The 17,979-nt window shown below is 38.8% G+C and overlaps 1 protein-coding gene and 1 non-coding gene across 2 annotated transcripts; one reads left to right on the plus strand and one right to left on the minus strand.

Moving 5' to 3' along the window:
* Window positions 1–5,451: 5,451 nt before the first annotated feature.
* AICDA (activation induced cytidine deaminase) lies at window positions 5,452–16,230 on the minus strand. The gene is made up of 5 exons (XM_007937214.1): window positions 16,199–16,230; window positions 8,982–9,129; window positions 6,824–7,094; window positions 5,993–6,108; window positions 5,452–5,505 (listed from the first exon to the last, which is right to left on the minus strand). Exons 1-5 carry the CDS (start codon window positions 16,228–16,230, stop codon window positions 5,452–5,454), a joined length of 621 nt encoding a protein of 206 aa, XP_007935405.1.
* On the plus strand, window positions 13,767–13,869 carry LOC122149693. Its single transcript, XR_006163279.1, has one exon. It is a non-coding gene; the product is annotated as a U6 spliceosomal RNA (small nuclear RNA).
* Window positions 16,231–17,979: the final 1,749 nt, after the last annotated feature.

The raw sequence follows: 17,979 nt of genomic DNA on the forward strand, positions 1-17,979 counted from the left end.
CCTTCCTTCCGAGGAGTGGCTGGTGGGTTTGAACCGCCAGCCTTCTGGTTAGCAGTCAAGTGCCTTAGCCACTATGCTACCAGAGCTCCCACTCGACAGCAGTGAGTTTGGGTTTTGTTTTTTTTTTTTGACTAACTGAAAGGTCAGCAGTTCGAACCCCTCAGCTGCTCCTCAGGAGAAGGGATGTGGCAGTCTGCAGCCTCCGAAACCTTATGTGAAAGTTCTACTCCATTCTATAAGGTTGGTATTAGTTGGAATTGACTCGTTGGTGGGCTTGGGTTTTTTGGTTTTATATGTGGTAAAAAGTAAACATTTTCTCCACTTTCTTCCTTCTATCTCACTTTTTCTGGGATTAACCATGGGTAATAGCTTGGAATTTATCTCTTCAGCCCCTTTGCTAAGCATATTTGTATATTTTTATATAGTTATATACATATGTATATATAAACCCACTGCCATCAAGTTGATTCCAATTCATGGCGACCCCCACTGGGTTTCCAAGGTGGTAAATCTTTAGGGAAGTAGATTGCCCATTCTTGCTTCCGTGGAGTGGCTGGTGGGTTTGAACCATCAACCTCCTGGTAGGCAGTCAGATACCTTAGGCACTGTGCTACCAGAGCTCCATGTATATATATTTATATGTATATATGTACACGTAAGGAGCTCTGGTAGTGTAGTGGTTAAGGCATTTTGTTGCTAACCAAAAGGTCAGTGGTTTGAATACACTAGCAGCTCCATGGAAGAAAGATGAGGCAGTCTGCTTCTGTAAAGATTATAGCTTTGGAAACCCAATAGGGGTTGCTATGAGTCCAAATTGACTTGATGACAATGAGTTTGGTTTTGGTTTATGTATACATAACACTTATGCACAAATAGGTGTAAATTAACATACATATCTATTTCAATCTTTCTTTTTAAATTGCTGCATACCATTACTACCTATGGCTATTCTGTAATACTAAATTCTGTAAAATATATTTTCCATTCCACTATTGCCATATCTTTTTAATTTATTTGTCATTAGCTAATATAGTGACTCATCTTCTCAAACCGCAATATATTTGCATTGTTATTAAACGTTCTGTCATTAGAATGACTGGAATTTGGTTAAGACTGTGGAAAGAATCCAGAATTAATTAGATCACTGAAGAGATTAGTTTAGTCTAATCAAATATGGTTGCTGTTTGGTGCCTGTGTCAATCTATCTCATTGAGGATCTTTTTCTTTTTTGCTGACCTTCTACATTACCAAGCATGATGGTAACATGGTAGCAAGCAACGTAGGAAGGAGTTCCAAATTCCAGGTAACTAAAAATTTAGTTGCTGAGAGTACATAGGTATCTTCTGTTGACAAATCAACCCTATAAAAGGCCCCAGTGCAGTGTGTCCACTTCTTACTATCACAGAATAAGTTTGAAACTACTAGTTTGCAGTTAGTTGCTGTTGAGTTGATTCCGACTCCTGGGGACACCATGTGTACAGAGTAGAACTGCTCTGTAGGGTTGTCCGGGCTATGACCTGTCAGAAGCAGGTCACCAAGCCTTTCTTCAGATGTGCCTCTGGATGGATTTAAACCATCAACCTTTAGCATATAGTTAAGTGCTTAATCGTTTGCACTAATGGTCTAGAATCCCTAACCATCTTATGGATGAGCAACCACAGTCCATCTTAGATATTAAGGATACTCCTTTAAGTTGATTAAATACTTTACCTTAGTTAGAAAGGTCTGGATGTAAGTGTATAGATAATGAAGCAGATCAAAAGAGTTATATTAAGACTTTTTATTTTAGTTCAAGATCATGTGCAGGCAAATATAATTTAAAGAATTTATTACACTAGATTTTTGAGATTATAAGCTGAAAGATCTAAGAGAATTTGATTACTTTGTAAATAAACAAATAATTCAAACCCTTTGTTGTCACACACATATACAAAAAAAAACCCAAATTCTTGCCATCTCACAGTGATCCTATAGGACAGAGTATAACTGCCCCACAGGGTTTCCAAGGCTGTAAATCTTTACAGAAGCAGACTTCCAAAGCTTTCTCCCATGGAGTAGCCGGTTAGTTCCAACCATCAACCTTTCACTTAGCAGCCAAGCACTTAACCAGTGCGCCACCAGGGCTCCTTAATTCTGTCAATAGTATTGAAATATTTGGAATATTTAGGAAATTTTTTACAGGTTTAATTCATTAGATTTACACACAAGTCTTTCTGTTAGATATTTTAAGTGGTTAAAAAGCACCTATCTTAATATACATAATGTAACTAAAAACGTTAAAGATAGTATAAACAACCAAATTTGTAAGTAAGATTGTTTAAGAATGTTTAATTTCTTTATCTTGAGTTGCTGTAATATTAAAGAACAAGTGAAAGTGGTTGCTGTTATATAATACAAAAATTATTGGTCATTCAATCATGTAACACAATTTTGAAGTTGAAAATAAAGGCTTAAAAAGTAGATGTTTAAATTTGTTACTTTCATAGCTTGAACATTAATTTAAATTCCATAATTCTATAAGTAGTACTTTTTGTGAAGAAATGTTCCCCAACCTCTACTTGAAACATATAGTATGTTTGCATGTACAGGGATTGTCTTTCCGGTTGTAATGTAGGAGCTTGGTCACAATGCTACTATGCATATAGCAAGTAAATATTAGAGAAAATGAATGAATGATTAATCTATTTATTTCTCATAAGACCTTAAAAACATCATCACTACCACGACAGAATGATTCCCAGTAATTTGTAATAAGAATTCATGAACACTATAGACTGTTGCAATAGACCAAGGAGAAGTTGATAGCTTGAACTAAGGTGTGCCAATGACCTTCAGCCAAAGATCCCCAGGAAAACACCTGTAGTTGAACAAGTTGAGTTTGTTACTTCTTGTGGTAGGAAAAACACATCACAGGGAACCATGAACCATGAGGTGTCTGAATAAGAGAGTGTTAGAAAGAACCACTGACAGGATTTAGACTTTGTTTAGGTGGTTTGGAGGATGGTCTAAGAACGTGGGGTATCCTCTAGATTGGAAGTTGTCAGGGAGTGGGGGCAATTCTATGATTGTTATGTCGAGTAATTTATAGGGAGAGCAAACTAGAAGGATAAAGCTGTAAAGTAGCAGTCACTCATTTTAGCCAAGAGAAGGGGTGTTTGGTATTTTGGGATGGCATGGTGATCTTGTTTTTGGTCTGTGCTTAGGCAAATTCATGAGGGAGCCTTGGTTTCTCTCATTTTATCATGGCATCAGATTAATCTTGGGTGAAGATGATATTCCGTGAGATTGCTGTCCAACAGGAAAATAATATGGCCTAGCTATGAGTGTTAGGTCAGTTTTCAATTGTCAGGCTCTTTTCTTCTTTCTCAAGTGGCAGTAGAGGAGATAGAGAAAAGTTCATAAATTCAAGTTATTTAGAACACAAAGTCCACATAACTGGACATAACAGCAGAGGGTGGTGTCGGGTGATTTCTAGGTTTCTATCTTACAAACAGGATGTTGGTGGTGCCATTCACTAAAACAATATCAGTTTTGTATGATCTTCTAATTTAATCCCTAACCAAAAATATATGCGAGGTTAACATTATCATACCCATTTTCCAGATGGGAAATTAAGGCTTGAGTGAGGCTTGATGCCTTGCCCATTGTCACCTGGAATCAGGACTTAAATTCTGGTTTGCCTGACTTCTGAGTTATAATGACTTTTTCACTTTATCTTTTTATTTATTATTATTCTTTATTGTAATTTGGGTGAAAGTTTACGAAGCAAATCAGTTTCCTACTCATTTACTTTGTCTTTTTATTCAATCACTTTATCTTTTAGAGATGTTTCTCAAAAACTTTTTGAATTAGTTGTCCTTTATTCAGTTGATTGAAAATGAGCCAGAATCAAATTTGCTGTGGGAAAAATTTACTAAAAATAAAGAGAATGGCTTCAGATATTTATAATAAAAAGACTATGTTACAATTATACAGTTTGTTACTAGAATAATTTCTACAGGCAGAAATTTACAAGATATTAGGAATCCATTTCAATAGATAGGAAAAGGAAATTATGATAACAAATGTCATTACACACTATATAGAAAAATATAAAATATGAATGAATACATGAGAAGGATTTTTAAGATTTTACTCTTTCAAAAACTTATGTACAATAAGATTTAAACAATATAGTTGTGCACTCAACTTTTCCTGTGGTTCTGTTCACCTGTATTGCAAGAGTTGCTAGGTTATATATTTGCACCAGAATACAATGATTCTGAATTTCTTCCTTATGATCAAGGATAGTCGTTAGGAACTAATAGGCAAGGTCTCTCTGCCAAGTTGGCTCCCTAGGTTTTATGGGAAAAAATACTATTCTCTTGCAGTGCCCTCTCATCCTCCCCTTTCAAATATTCATCTTTTTTTTTTTTGTCACAGTCTGTTATATAGCGAATATATCTTTGGGAGAAGAATCACACGCATGCATATACACAACATCAAAAATCTTGGACCTGGTTGGCATTGCTGAGGTCAAAAGATCCACCAGAGAAAAAGTATTTTCTTTTCTCAACATTCAAGCAACTCCCTTCCAAGTGTTCACTAGTTATTATATGAGAATGTTGTGGTTGTGGTTGTTTCTAAACTGTGGACTTATTTAAAAGGATCTATTTTTCCAGAGTATCTGTTATTCTAAAGACATCAACTCACTGTGAGAGTTTTTCCCACTCCTTATCCAACGTAACATCCTTTATTAAAATAGCTTAAAGGTTGACCATGCATATTCCATACCAAAAAGCAAAACAAAATGAAAATCCACTAAGAATCGGATTCTGATTCAGTGTATCTAGGGTGGAAATGCAAATTCTCAGCAGGGGGTTGAACCAGAACGAACTGGTTTGAAGCTCTGGTACAAAGTTGTGCCTCGTGTATGATATACAGCACGTGCTTGGATATTAATGCTTTGGGAAGATTTGGGATTAACTTTTCCCAGACTCTTTCATTAGGAGATACTATATATTATGGCCTGACATAAAACTGTATTTGAAACTGAACCCCAAAGGAAAAGAGTAGAAAAACCTACCACTAATACCACTGAAAACTCAAATGGATCAAAAAATAAAATATATTGATTATAATATTTGCCCTCACCTTGATTTTAAGGATCTACCTTCTGCTTTGACCCTGCCTAAAAGGCACTTTAGGATGCCCCCGGCCCTGTAGTTCTGTTGTTTCCCAGTAGGGGACATTGCTGTATTAAAAACTGCACCTGGCATTACCTCAGTGGCCCTGTGTTTGTTCCTTCTCTATTTTCAAGACACGTTTTTATGGAAAGACATGAATATTTTTTTCTCTAAACTCAAAGAAAGTGAGAGTTGAAGACAAAAAACAGAAGTCTTGAAGGACTGATCTTTCAGTGACTATCTTCAGCAGAGACATTTCATTTTATGTGATCTTCTGAGGCTGGTATCAAAGTCCCAAAGTACGAAATGCATCTCGTAAGTCATCCACCTCATATAGGGGCTATAGAGAAAGAGAAATAAATTGAATGGACAGCTTAAAAATTGAGTGTGTGGTGGGAAGGGCAGAAGGGGGCAGTGTTCTACATAAAGTGGATGGCTTTGTAAGATTTTTGAAAAAAAAGTAAGTTGAGAGAGTAGAAGAGATGATAGGAGGAGGAAAGGAAGGAATTCTGACCAGGAGGAAAACAGTCCTGAGGAAAGACTATCAGAAAGAAGGGAGAGTGGGAGGACACAGAAAGGAAGCTTAGCAGAGAAACTTCTTACAATTTTATCAGGAATCTTATAATTAAGCAATAGCAGAAGAGAAACTGATCTGTAGTAGAAATAAGGACTAAAAAAGCCAAAAAAAAAAAAATAGTTTTCATTAGAAGAAAAACTAGAGAAAGAAGTGGAAAAAGAAAAATAAAGAAAAGAAAAGAAAATAGAAGCTCCAGGAAAAGCCTATGGAGAGAGAAAATAAACGAGAAAGAAGCAAGCCAACCCCTTACCAAGAGAATTCGACGAAGCTGTCTGGATAGTCGAACCGAATTTTCATGCAGTCCTTCCCAGGCCTTGAAAGTCCTTTCACGATTTTCCACAAAAGTATTCCAGCAATAAAAATAATCTTTAAATTAAAAAAAGAAGAAAAGTTGAAGATAGTTCGCCACCCCAGCTGCTGTCGAGTTGATTCCGACTCAGGACGACCCCATGTGTATCACAGCAGAACTGAGCTCTAGAATTTTCAATTGCTGACTTTTGGGAAGTAGATGGCCACTCTACCTCCAACTGTTCAGTTAGCACCCAAACCCTTTATTGTTTGCCTCATCTAGGGACTCCTGAAAGATAGCTCAGGTCTCAAGACTAGAAGGGGGAAAAAAAGGAAAACTCTGGCCCTTTAAATTCTTACTTCCCTAAGGCCTTGTCTCTGGGCCATTAATTCCTCCCCTTAGATGTAACATATAGTACTGACTCCACAGATGAACCAGAACTGGTGGATTAACCAGTAAGCAGGGTATGCAGCCAGTGTGTGGTAAACAAAGCATGCCCAGGCTTAATTGTGTAATCTGTAGTAAACAGTTTCACCTGGGTTTCACCATGTCAAAGACGTGGTGAAACCCAGGTGAAATAGTTCACTGTAGATTAGTAAATAAACACAATTAAGCCTGTGAGTACCTTGCTTATTGGGTACTTGCTTATTGGGTGATGGTTCCTGATGGGTGATGGTTCCTGATGCCTGCACTTCTTTCCCCTGAATCTCCTTAGTGACTCTTAGCCTAAATTGCGATCTCGAGTGGTAGCTACTTCACTGAGCCTTGTGCAGAGAGGTGTCCCTTTAAAACCTTTGAAGGTCATGATGGCTATCTGGACCCCAGCTCTGTGCAGCCTCCGCAGCCCCTCAGGCTCAGCCTTGCGGTCCTCGCAGAAGTAGAGACGCGCAGTGAAGATCCTAAGACTGAGGTTCGGGTATCCTCTCAGGAAGTCGGCCACATGCCGGGCACAGTCATAGCAGGGGCTCCAGGAGGTGAACCAGGTGACTCGGTAGCATCGGCCAGGGTCCAGGTCCCAATCTGAGATGTAGCGGAGGAACAGCAATTCCACGTGACAACCAGACTGGGAAGAAAGCACAGGACTCAGCTGATGTTCCTTGTAGTTCTGGTGGCTTTATAGTCATTAGGTCACTTCCCTCCCACAATGACCTTTTGGGTTGTTTGCATTTACTGTTACAGAGAAATTAAGCAACTTCCTCAAGTGGTGAGCCCAAACCAAGTGGTATGAGCAGAGGCTCTGAACATTTTCTACCACTGGCTCTGTGGCATGAAGAAAGGCTATTGAAGTTTTTGTGGAATGGGGAGGGTGAGATGGGAATTGTGGTAATTATGTTTGTGTGTCACCTTGGCTGGGCCTAGTTGAGTGGCTGGGCAGCTGGTGGTAGTTATGCCCCATGATGAGACTGGCAATCAACTCCATGGGGGGATCTACCACAAGCAGCTGAGTAGCTGCCTTTGGGAGGTGGTCTGCTTCCTGTATTTAAGGAGAAGCCTTGGGAATGGCACGCTTGGACACTGCATGTAGCCGTGTTGTTGTTCAGCACCCCGCTATGCTCTGCCGACCTTGGGACTTACAATGGACTTAAGTGTCCACGCCTGCCGTGTGGTTTGGTAACATCGGAACTGTGCCTTTTTACTTGTCAAACTTGGGGCTTCTCAGCCTCAGCAGCCAGCAGCTGTCTGAGTAAAGAAACACCTCTAGCTCCAGTGGGCTGGAAGCAGGAGGCAGAGCTGGACCCCAAGGTTGAGGGGCTTTCACCCAGGTCCTAGAGCTTGGCACTTTGAACTTGGACTTAAAGCCTCCTAATTGAAAGAATAAACTCCTGTTTGTTAAGGCCATCCCATTTTGGTATATATTCTTGCCAGAGCGGCACTCGGTAACCAGAACAGAAGGTCTTTAGAAGATGTAACCAGCATATTGGTCTCAGTGTAGACTAAATTTTTTTGTAATGTTACCTTTTGCACTTCTGAGAAGAGAGAAAATGGCTTGGGGAGTGCCTGTTGACTTAACGTTGTGTAAATACACCTATACCACTAGGTAGGAGTAGGACAACTTGGAAGGAATACTGAGAGAACAGGAAGAAGGACAATAGATTATGGTCAGCAGATAGGTGGGTGTTGAAGACAGGTAATAGGCACTGCCATGGGCTGCTGTTGTTAAGTTGTCATCCCCATGTGTGCAGAGGAGAATTGCTGGATAGGGTTTTCAAGGCAGATCTACAGGCCTTTCTTCCCAGGCACCCTTTCATGGGTTCTAACTACCAACGTTTTGACTAGTAGTCAAGAGCTTGACCATTTGCCCAGGAACTCCATATCCTAAGAGCAATTAAATAATGTGTTTGGTCAAAATATAAGCTCTGCAACTATTATAATAACCACAGTAGTGAAGTATATATAGCAAATTCACCTAGCGTTGCAGGAGAGTCAAGATATTTGTCTTGGAATCTGAAGACTAAGACTCCATTTCCCAGCTCTACCAGTCATGTGATTTAGAAAAGTTATCAAGCTCTTGGATCTTCGATTTTCTCATCAAATCACTTGGAAACCAGAATTCTGAGTCATTGTTGATTCCCCCTCCCCGCTAAATTCTTCTTCCTTAATTTTCAGAATTTCTAAGGACACAATTTGTTCTTCATGTTAAAATTTGGCTTAAATGAGCTGATAATACTCCCCCAAAATTCAAATGCTCTTACCATCGTGTAACCTTAAGAGCAATTCAGGTCTTAGAGAAAAAGAAGGAACAGTGTGGTATTAGGATGCCCAATATGATTGGTGAGCACATTAAATGGCATTACTTGGGGCATGTGTGGTATGGTTGCACAGATATGGGGAAAAAAAAGGGGAGGGTGAACTTGAGGAACCTAGGGAAAGTAATACCATCTGCAAGTGGCTCTTAACAGCTTATGCAGTTTAGCTTTTATCTGCCTGGGAAACAAGTTATAGTTGATACCTTGTTCCGAAGGTGACCAAAGTCCAACGAAAAGGAGGTGGCACTATCTCTCCGCTTCACGACGTAGCACAGATAGGTCTCATGCCGACCCTTGGCCCAGCGGACGTTTTTGAAGTGGTAAAGAAACTTCCTCTGCTTCAGCAGGAGGCTGTGGGTGACAGGAGTGGAAGAAATGCAGAGAGTAGGGCTCCTTCTCCATCACTCCTGGCTTATTTCCCACCTTTTTGTCTCTTGGGCTAACTAAACCAGAGCTGTCAATGAAGGTGCTCTTGCTTTCTTAGCTAGATGCCTTAGACCTACTGAGCTTAGAAACCATTATAAATCCCTTTTTCTGCTTATGTGTAAGACCAGTTAAAGACTATTAACAAGAACCCCAACTTATAGGACAGTCTCTTTCTACAGCTGTCTTTTAGGCACTGACTCATGAATTAAAATCACCGACTCGCTCCTCAGATCCATAATTATGTTTTAACATATCTCTTCTAATCTATCTAAATGTTTCATAGGTACCTCCAACTCAACATAGCAAAATAGTGCTCTTCAACTACCCCCTACCCATTCTTTGGTAACCAGGCTAGAAGCTTGGAATCATCTTTGATGCTTTTTCTTCCTCCCTTCCCATATTTAACTCATCACCCAAATGAATTGATTCAAACCCTTAAATATTTCCTGAATTTTCACCTGCTTTATTCCCTCTCCTCTATGCTTCAGTCTAAGGTGTCATGTTCTTTAAGCTTTTCTGTTGTGGTGGCATCTTAATTGGTCTTTCTGCCCCAAGTCCTCTGTTAATAACATTTGCCATGCCATCATCAGTGACAGCACAAAAACTCAGGTGTGACCATGTCATCCTTATGATGAAAAACCCTCAATGACTGTGTTCTGCCCAAACCCTTTAATATGGCAGTTAGAGTGGTTTTCACAGTTGGAGCCCAATCTGTATTTCCAGCTGTGCTCCCAGTACGCTCTTCCTTTCCTTTCTCCACCTGCAGACCTCTATGCAGCACACTCCTGGACCCAGGCTCCTCTGCTTCAACTTTTGCCTTCCAGCCACTTTGACATTGCTGTTGCATTTCCTTTTGATTCTTTTTCTCCACTGAGCAAAACCCACATACCCTTCATAGCTTAACTTCAGTTTCAATTCCTAGTGAGACTTTTCTCACCACCACTATCCCAAAATTTCTATCCCAATGAAAGCACAATAACTCCTCTTTTTGCCATTGCTCTTCAGCTTAACACCATCATACCACTTGTCCTTGGTTATCATCTCTGTCTTCCCAATCAGACTTTTTGTTCTTTGACCCAGTGTGTCTCTTGATCAGTATTTTTAAACGATAGGAGCAATGTTCTATTACAGTTAAATTTGAATATTACAGAAAAGTAGAAATTAAATTTGGAATATCACTCATGGTATCATTAATGACAATTACTGTTAAAATTCTGATATTGTCCCCTTCTAGTCTTTTTATAAGTATATATCTACCTGATTTTTTTCTTTACATTTTATTGATTTTGCTGTTGAATATACACAGCAAAACATACACCAATTCAACAGTTTCTACATGTATAATTTAGGAAAACTGATAACATTCTTTGAGTTGTACAACCATTCTCATCTTCCTTTTCTGAGTTGTTCATCCCTCATTAACATAAATTCACTGCCCTCGAGATTCTTATCTAATCTTTCCAGTTGCTATTATCAATGTAATCCCATATTGATAGTTTTAAAAGAGCATAATGCTCAAATAAGACATTTTTTACTAGTTAAACTAAACTGCTGTTTGGTATTAAGAAGACTTCAGGGAATATTTTTGGTTTAAGGTTTAAAGATTTATCTCAAGGCAATAGTTTCAGGGGTTCATCCCCCCTCCATGGTGCCAGAAAAGTCTTGTGTCCATGAGAATTTGAAATTCTGTTCTGTATTCCCCTCTTGATTAGGATTCTTCTACAGAATCTTTGATTAAAATGTTCAGTAATTGTAGCTGGACACCATCCAGTTCTGGCATTATGGCAAAAGAGGCAGTTAACCACACATTCCATATTCTCCTTGTGTTCCTGACTGTCCTTCTTCGTCTATTCCAGGTGTTGTTGTTATGTGCCATCAAGTCGGACCCGACTCATAGCGACCTCTCCTTGGGTTTCCAAGGCAGTATCACTACGGAAGTAGATCACCTGATCTTCCTTCCGAGGAGTGGCTAGTGGGTTTGAACCGCCAGCCTTCTGGTAAACAGTCAAGTGCCTTAGACACTACGCTACCAGAGCTCCTTCTATTCCAGGTGAATAGAGACCAATTGCTATGCCTTGGATGGTCACTTGCAAACTTTTAAGACCACAAGCACTACTTCATGAACTAGGAGGTAGAACAGAAGTACTAACTATGTTATTAGGCCAATAAACTGGGATGTCCCCTGAAACCATGACCCTAAATCTCCAATCCAAGGAACCAAATCCTATAAAGTGTTTTGTGGTACATAGACTTAGCAGCTACTCTTTGTTTTTTGTTGTAAATATATCACACAGCTTGCCAATTCACCTTTTTACAAATGTACAGCTTATTGACAGTAATTACTATAAGCAGCTGTGTCACCCTACCCTTAATGCAATTTTTCCATCACCATTAATCCCCCTTTTCCCTCTCCCTCTCACTAATAAATTTTGCTCTCTATATGTTTGCCTTTCCTTGTCTTTTTATATAAGTGAAGTCATGATATTTGTCGTTTTGTGGTTGATTTATTTTGTTCAATATAATGTGTTTAAACTCTATCTACACTCTGCCATGTATAAAGACTTTTCTCTACTGTCTGACTTCATTGTATGTATCTCATTTTGTTTATCCAGTCATCTTTTGATGGACATTTAGGTTGTTTCCATCTTTTGATTATTGTGAATAGTACTGCAATGAATATTGGTGTACAAGTGTCTAAGTCTCTGCTTTCAAGTCTTTGGCGGTAGATACCTAGGAATGGAATTGCTGAGTCATATGGTAACTCTACTTTTAGTTTTTTGAGGAACAACCACACTTTTCCACAGAGGAGGAACCATTTTGCATTCCTACTAGCAATGGAGCTCTCTCTGGTGGTGCAGTGCCTAAAGTATTTGACTACTAACCAGAAGGCTGGTGGTTCAAACCCACTAGCCACTCCTCGGAAGGAAGGTTGGGCAATCTACTTCTGTAGTGATACTGCCTCAGAAACCCAAGAAGGGGTCGCTATGAGTTGGGGCCAATTCGACAGCACATAACAACAACACTAGCAACGGGTTCCAATATCCCCACAATTTGTTATTTTCTGTTTCTGGGTTTTTGTTTGTTTGTTTGTTTTGTTTTTTAATCTTAGTCATCCTAGTGAGAGTGTAATGGTATCTTATTGTAATTCTGATTTGTTTTTACATCATTTTGATTACATCAATTATTGTGAATTTGTATTCCATTCGTTTTTCAACTTGGAAGTATAAATTTTTTGCTATGCTGTTCATCCTTGAGGACTGATTATTATTGCTGTTTGTTTGCCAGCTCCTTGCACAGTGCTTTGTGTATAATAAGCACTAAAAGAATTGAATTTGTAGACATACTTTCTGATAACTCAAATTTCTTTAAAGAAATTCATAGTTTCCACTGCAGTTGTGCACATAGTAACACAAGCTGTACAGTGTGGTTAATAATGTAGCATGAGTGTTAGCTCTGTATTTTGTCCCTGGTATTTTTCAGAAATGTATTCCATTTGTGGGGACAGTGTTGTTCCCTAATAGCATTGCGCAGAAGTGCTGAGTAACTAGCACAAAGGCCTAGTCAGTAATTTGAATACAGTTTGTTGGCAAGAGAATTGAAACTTTTTTCACTTTTTTTTTTTTCACATTGAGGTATAATTTGCATACAGTAAACTTCACCCATTTAAAATTTACAATTCAGTGAGTACTGGAAAAGATGTAAATACTCTAAACTGCTGCCGTACTCAAGATAACAGAATACTTCCAGGGTACCTTCCAAAGTTACCTCATCCCCCTTTCCCTCTAACAAAGGTAATCACTGACCTGTTTTCTGTAATTATAGATTACACTTTCTAGAATTTCACATAAATCATGTATTATCTAGTCCTTTGTGCCTGACTTCTTTCACTCAGCATAATGCCTTTGATAGTCATCAGTGTTGTTGTGTACTAGGCATTTACTCCCTTCTACTGCAGGGTAGTAATTCTACTGCATGGATATGGCACATTTTATTATCCTGTCACTGTTATTGTTGTTATATGTTGGCCCCGACTCATAGCAACCCCTCCTTGGGTTTCCGAAGCAGTATCACTACGGATGTAGATTGCCCCATCTTCCTTCCAAGGAGTGGCTGGTGGGTTTGAACTGCCAGCCTTCTGGTTAGCAGTCAAGTGCCTTAGGCACTATCCTACCAGAGCTCCTGTCACTGTTATTAGACATATGGTATGTTCCCAGTTTGGGACTATCACAAACAGAGCTGTTGTGAACACTCCTATACCAGTCTTTTAGTGGACATATGTTGGGAGTTGACATTTTAATAATGAGATGTATGTGATAGACCATGACTTTGAAAGCTAAGTACCAAAATTTCAACTTTATAAGTAGACAGATAAAGAAAGACAAGCCCTCTTTAACTGTTACAATTTAAAAGTCTCCCATCATACACATGAAGCTTATTGGAAAGCATTTTAAGGCAGAGAATTAGATTTATCATTAGTATACACATTATAACTGTCAAGCAATTAAAAAACAACCATTTTACTCTGTCCTTTTTTTTTTAATTCTGAAATTGCATATTTGTGTTCACTTTGGTAGTGCATGTGTTAAAATTGGAGTGATACAGAGAAGATTAGCATGGCCCCTGCACAAGGATGACATGCAAATTCATGAAGTATTCCATACCTATTTTTAAAGAAATTTCATATTTGGCAGGAATCTAAAATGGATGCTGACAAAGATCCAATAATAATTGGCCTTATTCTTAAATGAAAAGAACTTATTAAGGTAATCAACATAATATTACTACCATTACTAGTACTGTTATTAGATAATTAGCATATAATAACCATTGTTGTTGTTGTTGTTGTTATGTGCGGTTGAGTTGGACCAGACTCATAGCGACCCCTCCTTGGGTTTCCGAGGCAGTATCACTACGGAAGTAGATTGCCCCATCTTCCTTCCGAGGAGTGGCTGGTGGGTTTGAACCACCAGCTTTCTGGTTAGCAGTCAAGTGCCTTAGGCACTAAGCTACCAGAGCTCCTATTAGCATATATAATTTCAATACTTGATAAATAAAGAATCAAAAAGAAACATTCTCTTTTGGGGGTCTAGTCAGTTTTAAACAGATTAAGCATCATCTCTTACCAATAAATATCTTTTACATTTAACCTACTCTCTTGTGCTGCATGGATGAGAAGAAAAACCTGATATCATGAAGAAGAAAAAGTGTTCTGGGGGTATAGAAGAGGGCATGACATGGGTTCAGGTGGACCTTTTACTTCTTACTCCATGTGAAAAAACAATAGTATTTTACTTTCTCTGTCACAACCTACCGGTAACAGTGAAATTAATTGCATGATCATGGCCTGTTGATTAGCCAGTAGCCTGTATCCAGCACTCTTTTCTTCTCTTAGTAGAAGTGTAGAAAAACCAAACCCAAACCCATAGCCATTGATTCGATTCTGACTTACAACAATCTCATGTGTTACAGAGTAAAACTGTTCTTCATAGGCTTTCTTGGCTGCAATCTTTATGGAAGCAGTTTTCTGCGCTGCTGAGTACATTTGAACTACCAACCTTTTGGTTAGCAGCCAATGGCAAACTGCTTATACCACCCAGGGCCTGTTGGGGGTGTAGAGGAGCTTTGTTTTCCGGGTACAAAGGATGTTGCAGAACCAGTTTTACAAGGTCGCTTGTTGACAGCTGTTCTGGACAGCTGGATTCCCTGAGGCAGAACACTAGATGTGTCCCAACAATGCAAACCAGAGACAGTCAGTTAAAAATAATATTAACAAAGTTATCCTCTCTTGTGGGGTACATTCTCTAATTAGCACTTCAGATATTATTTTCTCTTATTTCTCCCACTGAATTTCATCTTTTCTCCTTTTTAATTAGTCCTTCTCTGAATCTCAGCTACTGATTTTGCCATTGCTTTGCATTTCATTATGTATCTCCGCTAGACCTGCACCTCTGACAGCAGCATCACGGATTTGTACCTCAGGTTAGTTTTTTAAATAACTGTCAAAATCTCACTGTAAACTGAGGAGCCATTCAACACTGTTTGCCCTCAAGAAAACTTTCTGAAGAATATTGAATCTAACATCAAACATTTTAACTCTGTAGTATAAATTCTATATAAAATCATTAAAGTGAGATAAAGTATATGGAGCAAGCATGATTCTAATACTTTTTTTTAATTCATATTTAATACTTTTAACTTTTATTTGACCCAGGAATTGGAAAATCTAATACATTTTTAATGATCATAAAAATTAGGATAAAATAATTCTATGATAATAATTTAATTATCATAAACTTATGTGAAGACATTATGAAAATATGATAAAAGCCATATTTAAGAATTTAAGCCAAATCCAGCCTTGTTTAAAAGTGAAATACCACTGACTGCCTAACAATTTGACCTATATCATTAAATAACCTGCTTGAGTACATTTTTCTCCTTATTATAGACACAATCACAGTAACTTTCAGGTAATTAATTTTGAATGATAGCTATTTTTTAAAAAAATACACATTTTCTTACTATAGCTAAATTGTTCAGTAAAATAGCCTTAGGAAAGTTTGTCTTCAAATGGTCTGACTTAAATTTACAAAATTATTTTTACAATTACCAGTGTTTTTGTATAGTATTGCTGGTATCTTTTCATGATATCTCTAAACATTTGCTATGTTAATATTATTGCTATAAATTATTTTGAACTAATGCAAAACTCAGCATGTGTCAGTACCTGGTGCATAAATGTTCTTGCGCTACATGGAAAAGACAGATGTATGGAGCAGAGAGAGAGAACAAGGTTTAGAGCATGCAAGATCTAAATAGAATATGATAGATAAGACAGATCCAGAAGAATAGAAAAAGACATTAAACAAGCAGATCATGTGAGTCTGATGGGAGAGAAAAGAGTAGTAGATACCAATCTCATTATTCAGATTTGCTCTGAGGAAAGCCAGTGAACCCATCTATTGGCAGATCCATGAGGTGATTGCCTCTTTACCTGTCCATAGCTGTGTCCTCCTTGTCTTTCATGGGGGCTCCTTGAAAGTCTTGATAGCAAGGAAAAGCTTGCCTCAAGCACTGCTACTTCACTGACTCTATCTGACAGTGTGTGCAGCATTGGCCCCACACATTCAAATTTGAGCTTACCCTTTTGGGCTCCTCCCCCCACAGCTCTACCACCACCAGGTACCCCAAGGGGCTTCTTCCTGATTTGGGCCCAGTGAAGACAGGAGGTGTTGTCTAGGCAGTGTCACATGGGTTAAATGATTGAGAGCAACTCTGCTTAATGCTTAGAGTCCTCTAAGGCTACTTCTCTCCAGGCTTCACAGACATCAAATATCCAGAGGCAGTGGCAGTAAGTACTACTTAAATGATCATGGCAAGAAATAATTAAGGATATTTTAAAAGCACAATAATCATAATCTTCATTTAAATAGCATTTTGTGTTCTGTGAGCTGAAAACATCTATTCCCTCATTTAATTACACAATAGCTCTGTAACCTTCATAAAGACAGACACTAAGCAGTCCCTGCTTTATTACTGAGCAAGTAAACTCAATCACTGATATCAGATTTAGGACACAGAAATTTTGCTTCCCAAATCACTGCATCTTTTCTTTCTGATTGCATTACAACAATAGCTAGAAGACTAAATGTTTACCCCAAAGAGTAATTTCTGCACAAGCCATCTTTTCCATAAAATCACATCTTCAATTTGCTGCAGATGCAGCAGCACCCATGAACAATACCAAAATGTTTATTTCACCAGACAGAAGCAGTATCTAAATGACTGTATTGAACTTTTCAAATAAAAGGCTTCACTTTCTACTCTCATACAACTAGGTTCATTCAAAGTGTTGTTTCTCCCTCCTATTCCATCACATATGAATTCTCTTTATTCATGTAATAGATACTTAGTGTCTACTACAAGCCACACATTATGCCAGGCCCTTGGGATGTCATGATGAACAAAGCAGCTATAGTTTCTGCTTTCTTCCTACCTCAAGACTAAATACCATCTATATCCGGAGCAAAGAAGAATGAAGAAAATCAAAGACACATGGAAACAATTAGTCCTAGGGACTTGTGGATCATGCGAACCTCAACCTACATGACCCTGAGTCCTTAGAAGTAAATGGTGCCCGACCTCCACTGTCAACCCCTTAGAAAGGAATCAGTGCAGGAGATCCTGAGCAGGAGAAAAATATAGAACAAAATTCAAAATCACAAAGACCAGGCTTAGTGGTCTGATAGAAACTGGCGAAACCCTTGAAATTATGGCCCCTAGTCACCCTTTGGGCCTGGAATTGAAGTAACTCCCATGGCTTCCAGGCAATCTGTAGACAGAACTACAAGGTGAACAATTACACCAGGTAGGTACACAATTAACCGTGGGAGATCAGAATGGCAACATTTGCACAGAGAGATAGCTCAGAGGTCAGGAATGCATAGGAAAGAAGGACACAGGGAAAAGGTAACCTCAAGACGGAAGTGAGAAGAGAGTAGCTACATCATGTTGTTGTCATGCACCGTCAAGTCGGACCTGACTCATAGTGACCCCTCCTTGGGTTTCCAAGGCAGTATCACTATGGAAGTAAATCGCCCAATCTTCCATCTGAGGAGTGGCTGGTGGGTGTGAACTGCCAGCCTTCTGGTTAGCAGTCAAGTGCCTTAGGCACTATGATTCTTATATTGTTGTTGTTGTTTGCCGTCGAGTCAGCCCCGACTCATAGCGACCGCTCCTTGGGTTTCCGAGGCAGTATCACTACGGAAGTAGAAT

Source organism: Orycteropus afer, unplaced genomic scaffold (genome assembly GCF_000298275.1).
Source record: "Orycteropus afer afer isolate SDZICR_OR568_19922 unplaced genomic scaffold, OryAfe1.0 scaffold00040, whole genome shotgun sequence".
Lineage (NCBI taxonomy): Eukaryota > Metazoa > Chordata > Mammalia > Tubulidentata > Orycteropodidae > Orycteropus > Orycteropus afer.

Bases quoted from the DNA above. Each gene is read 5' to 3' on its own strand.
- AICDA (XM_007937214.1), bottom strand. From the start codon at position 16,230: ATGAAAGACAAGGAGGACACAGCTATGGACAG. The intron at 9,130-16,198 runs GTAAAGAGGCAA...TGTCACCCACAG, and splicing joins GAGGACACAGCTATGGACAG to CCTCCTGCTGAAGCAGAGGA. The intron at 5,506-5,992 runs GTAAGGGGTTGG...CTTTCTCTATAG, and splicing joins AGCTTCGTCGAATTCTCTTG to CCCCTATATGAGGTGGATGA.